The sequence below is a fragment of the Marmota marmota genome, unplaced genomic scaffold (assembly GCF_001458135.2).
Source record: "Marmota marmota marmota unplaced genomic scaffold, marMar, whole genome shotgun sequence".
Lineage (NCBI taxonomy): Eukaryota > Metazoa > Chordata > Mammalia > Rodentia > Sciuridae > Marmota > Marmota marmota.
In genome coordinates, this window is record NW_026000185.1 from 26,563,406 (window position 1) to 26,568,849 (window position 5,444).

At 61.2% G+C, this 5,444-nt stretch overlaps 1 protein-coding gene across 1 annotated transcript in view; it reads right to left on the reverse strand.

Annotated features, from left to right (window-relative positions):
* Rcc1l (RCC1 like) overlaps nt 1-5,206 on the reverse strand; it is a 14,867-nt gene extending 9,661 nt beyond the window's left edge. Inside the window, 6 exon segments of the mRNA XM_015491401.2 lie at nt 610-661; nt 1,666-1,732; nt 2,350-2,408; nt 2,410-2,476; nt 3,373-3,502; nt 5,118-5,206. Coding sequence (XP_015346887.2) covers nt 610-661; nt 1,666-1,732; nt 2,350-2,408; nt 2,410-2,476; nt 3,373-3,427 — 300 coding nt within the window. The 5' untranslated portion in view covers nt 3,428-3,502; nt 5,118-5,206.
* Between the last annotated feature and the right edge of the window lie 238 nt (nt 5,207-5,444).

The following is a 5,444-nucleotide window of genomic DNA, read 5'->3' on the forward strand; positions in this document are numbered from 1 at the left end:
GGACTCGGCAGCGACCTCCCCGGAATGCATTCCTTTGGAGATGCTGGACATGGACCTGGGCCTGGCGCACACCACGCACCCCCCGCCCTGTTGAAAACCTTACAGCCCACTGCCCAAGGACAAGGCCCTCAGGGCTCCACTCCCCGCCAGTGCCCAGACTATGCGTCGTCCACTCCCGCCTGCCCTCCTGACTGCTGCAGAGCGCACTCCTGCGAGCACAGCAGTGACCACCAGCCACACCGCAGGCCTGCTTGGGCCTCCAGGATGCCCCTCCCCTCCTGCTGGGCAGCACCCCAGCCTCAGCAGGAACGCCTGTGGCTAAGCGTTTATCCTAAGTGGCCATCGGGTGCCTGGGCACCGCCCCACAGGAACCCACTTCAGGTGGACGCAGCTGGGCAGGCAGCCTGGTCTCCACGGGAGCCTTACCCCCGCCCTAACTCTACTAGACCCCCATCCCAGGGTTCAGCAGGAGCCTGGTCTCCAGCGCAGGCCAGGAGTCCTGACCTGAGTAACCTGGCCCTTCAGGAAGTTCCCCTAACCGCCTGCCAGCACCCCGCCCAGCGTCGACCCTTCCAAAGCGCCCGGGGACAGGAGGAGCTCCTCTCTTACCTGGACCACCTGCCCATCAAAGTCCTGCATCCTGTGGATCTTGTGACTTTCACTAGAGCCAAGAAGAGGAGACGCGGCTTCAGCCCCGCGCAGGCCGGGCCCCATCACCCTGTCCGGTAGCCCAACCCCACAAGCACAGGGCCACCGTCAGAGCGCCGCAGGCCTGGGGGGGACAACCCACACAATGAAACTCAAGGCGTCTCTTCTTCCCTGCGGTACTGGGGACCGCACTCAGGGGCACTCTGCCACTGAGCCCCTTCATTTAGTTATTTATTCCGAAACCAGGTATTGCTAAGTCGCCAAGGCTGGCCTCCAGCTTGCACTCCTCCTGCCTCAGCCTCCCACACAGCTGGGGTTACAGGTGTAGCCACCGCACCAGCTTGATGTGAGGTTTTTAAAATATTTTTAGTTGTTGGACGATAATTTATTTTTACTTATTTTTTTATGTGGTGCTGAGGATCAAACCCAATGCCTCACCTGTGCTGGACAACGCTCTGCCCCTGAGCCCAGCCCAGACCTCGACATGACTTTTGTATGAGGCTAGAGACTAGCACTCAGGCCACCAGCATCAAGCAAGGAACTAGAGGAAATTTTTTTTTTTAATACACAATGAAAAAACTGAGATGAAGGGGAACTTTTTAAGTTAACCAATTTGAAAATGTGGTTAACTTAAATAATTCTCCTTCTTTTAAAGTAAAAAAGTTACAAAAATTAATTCGGCCGGTGCAATGGTGCACGCCTGCGATCCTAGAGGCTCGGGAGGCTGAGGCAGGAGAATCAGGAGTTCAAACCCAGCCTCAGCAATTTAGCCAGGTGCTAAGCAACTCCGTGAGACCCTGTCTCTAATAAAATTCAAAACAGGGCTGGGGATGGGGCTCAGTGGTCAGTGCCCCTGAGTTCAATCCCCAGTACCCCCAAAAAAATTAGTTCAAAGGGTTTGTACACATGACGACCAAAGCTCACCCCTCACACCCAAGCTCATGTCTGGGCTCACCCCCAGCAGAACCGCCCCAGGGCTCCCCCCACTCAGGTCTGGGGGCAGAGCTCGGCACGCACCTGTACACTTCATTCTCCACGACCTTCCGGCCACACTGCCCATACGAGTTGTTCCCCATGCTGAACACTGGAAGGGACACAGCCGACCCAGTCCACCCAGTCCACCCAGCCCACCGCGCAGGCTCGTGGGATCCCAGCAGGCCAGGGCCGCCAGGGTCTCCGGAGCCGTCCCCCACAGCTGCCCATCCCGACTGCCACAGGGTTCCCTCCTGCAACACCTGCCTCCAGGGACACCTCAGGCCTTCTGGGTCCCCATGCCCTGGTCCCACCTCCTGGGAATTCCACAGTGTGGGCAAGTCCCCGTCCCTGTGCCTGTGGCCAGACTGCACGGACACCAAAGGCCCTGGTGAGGGCCTCCTAAGGCCACCTCTGCCTTCCCCTGTCAGGCACCTCGGCCAGGAGAAGCGGGAACAAAGCGGCTTTGCTGCCTCTCCCTGGACACAAGCCCTCTGCAGAGGGACCTCGGGCACAGGGACCTCAGCCTGAGAGGCCACACTAGGGGAGGTGCGAGCAAACAGACCCTTTGTGCACACACAGCCCGGTGCAGAGACCTCCCGCCACCCAGCAGGAGCTGGACGAGGCAGCCTGGGTGTGAGACAGGTCAGCAAGGTCCCCCACTCCCAGGCCAGCCCCCGAGGAGCTCAGCAAGCCCACCAATGGCCCTCCCACGGGGAGGGCACTCACCTCCCTCGCTGTCCGTCAAGACCAGGGAGTGCGCCCTGCCACAGGACACCTGCAGCACCCCTCTCCTGAGGCCTGTCCAGGGGCAGCGGGACGGGCGACGGCTCCAGGACGTACTCGTAGCCCCTGGCTGCAGAGGACCGCAGGTCAGAGCGAGGCAGCGGCCAAGGCCACCTCCGGCAGCAGGAACCGCCGTCCACCCGTTCCCCACAGAGTCAGGCGGGAAGTTCCCGGCACCCTTCGGGGCCAGGAACCCAGTGGTCACTGAACCGCACGCTGGGCCTCCTTGGGAATCTCCTGGGGCTCCAGAGGCTGCGGCCGGTCTGGACAAGTCGGTGATCCGCTAAGGGAGACTTAGGGCGGGGAGGTTCAGGGTGGCACCTGCTCTGCATGCACCAGGCCTGGGATCCCCCCCAGTGCCGCTCAAGGCCTAGCGGGCCAGAAACATGGAGGGCGGCCTCTCAGGGCCAACGAGGCCGGACCCTGACACCGGGCTTCTCTGATACAGAGTCTAAAACAGCCCAAGACAAAACACACGAGCGCTCTGACCCAGGCAGAAACAGACTGCAGGTGGACAAGGACACGGGAGGCCCGCCTGCTGTGTAGGTGGACAGGGGACTCGGGACGCGGGAAGCCTGCCCGCTGGCGTCGGGCTGATGGCTCCTGTCTTAAGAGTAAAACTGCTCTGTGGTGGCACCTCAGCTCACAGCCACCTTGGTTCCTGTGGCTCTCGTGACAAGGCCTGCTTCCTAAACGTCCTTCGCGGCCTTTCCTGACCCTTTACATCTGAAGCCCCAAACGCGGGGACGAGCTTGGGGTCTGGAGGGCCCACTGGCCTCCTCCCAGGCCACGTCCAGGCACGGGCACCCGGGGCCAAGCGGGAGCAGCCACTGCCCGCCCTGCTGCCGAGGGTCCCCGTTGCTGCTGACCAGGGTGAGCTCCAGCTGGCCGGGCTCATGAGCCAGCCTCTCAGCCCCACTCCGGCCGGCGGTCCCCAGGCCAGCGCAGGCTCCTGCGGCCCCGCACCTTTGTCCTTCCGGCTCCTCTGAAACCCGAGCTGGGAGTCCTTGTTGAGCCCCATGCCCCACACCTTGGTGACGTCCTTGGTCCTGGAGGACAGCAGTGTGAATCCATAGCCACAGGCCGCAGAGGAGATCTGAAAGAAGCCCCGAGCGCAGAGTGGTGACAAACCACACCCATGTGACCGGCGGTGCTCCATCTGCTCTGGGGACCTCGTTCACCCCCGAGTCACCCACAAACCAGGACTCCCATCCCACCACGAGGCCATCAGGGGCCTCGGCCTGCTCTCGGCCCAGCCTGCCACCTGTGTGGCCGGAGGGACGCTGCCTCTCCAGGGACTCCAGAAGCAGGCGTCCGCTGGGTGGCCCTGAAGACGGTGCCATGGCAGCTGGGGTCCCACAGCGACAGCACCTCCTCAACTATGGGGCACACGGGTGACCGAAGCCCTCAGGGTTGGGCCCCTGGAGGCTGCCCCTCGCCCCAGGCTGTGCTGCGACCCCAGATGAGCAGAGGGGAGGCTGCCCCAGGGTGTCACAGGGACAGAGAAGACAGAGTCCCAAACAAATGGGAGACAGTCCAGACCACTGACCGGAGGACGCACAACAGTTTCTATGGCAACTCCGCACACTGAACCCCCTCAAAGCCCCAGCGAGAAGGCTGTGGAGGGATGTGGCCCAGGGTGGAGTACCCGGGTCCCATCCCCAGCACGGCAAGACACACAGGGCTGGCTGGAGCCCAGGGTCAGCACCTGTCCAGCAGGCACAAGGCCCGGTTCAACCCCAAGTACCATAAAAATACCTAAGAACCCAGAAGGGATTTTTGCAGAAATGGACAAGCCAAGCCTAAAATTCAAAGGACCCAGAGGAGGCAGATTTTTTAAAAAGGACAAGAGCCAGGTACGGTGGCACATGCTATAACCCACCGTGGCACATGCTATAACCTCAGCTACTAGGAGGCTGAGGCAGGAGGATCACAAGTCCAAGGCCAGCCTCAGGAGCCTAGTGAGAACCTGCCTCAGAAGGGCAGAGGGTACAACTCAGTGGTAGGGTGGCCCTGAGCTCCGTCCCCATCCCCACACATAGGGAGGACAGGGCTGGGCAGAGCTCCCACCTCCAAAGAGCTGGAGGGCGGCCTCCTGACCACAAAGCTCACCACAAGCCACAGCCATCCAGTGACCAAGACTGGTCATTCTGACGTGAGGGTGGACACAGCTTCATGAAGACAGCTGAGAGTCCAGAAGTCAATCCTTGCCTTTAGGTCACCCCGCTTCCCACAAGGGAAGGACAGGTACGGTTGCTTGGACAACAGACCTCGGACCCTGCCTCACCCCACAGGCCCAAACCAGCTCACAGGGGCTCAGAGACATAAATACAAGAGCCAAAGCCACCCAGCAAACAAGGGCACAAACTTGGGTCTGGCAGATGAGCCACCAAAGCACAACCTACAGAAGAAAAACCGGTTGAGGAAATTCATCAAGATGGAAAATATCCGCTCCTCAAGACACTGCCCAGAAAACAAGCGCTGCCCAGGAAAAGCCAGGAGAACCCTGCGGGTCCGGTGCCCAGGGCCCAGGACTGAGGACTCAATACGGCCAGTCGGCCAGGGGGTCAAGTGGGGAGGCTGAGGCAGGAGGACTGCAGGTTCCAGCCAGCCCCAGCTTGGCTCAGCTCCCATCCCCAGCCCCTCGCTTTTCACCGGGTTGGAACAGAAGTCCCCCTTTCTCCGTCCCCCGTTTCTGGTCCAGAGCTCACTGGCAGACGAGGAAGTGAAGTCAGAAGCCGAATTGGACAAGATGCCTCCTTTTCGTGGCCTACCAGGGCCTCCACAGCCACGCAGGCAACCGAGTGTCGGCCTCCAAGAGGGTCCTCTGGCTGCCACCCCTCCAAATCTAGGACCTGCCTCCTTCCCAAGTCGCGGTCACTCCACCGTCCGGCTGGGCTCGCTCCTACTGAATGCCTTGTCCCTAAGGAGTCCCCAGCCTGCCCCCAGCAATCCGTGCTAAACGCCTCCCAGTCCTCCCCGACCTCCCTCTCCCCTCCTTCCTCCCTCCCCGGCCTCTTCCCTTCCTGTCTCTTATA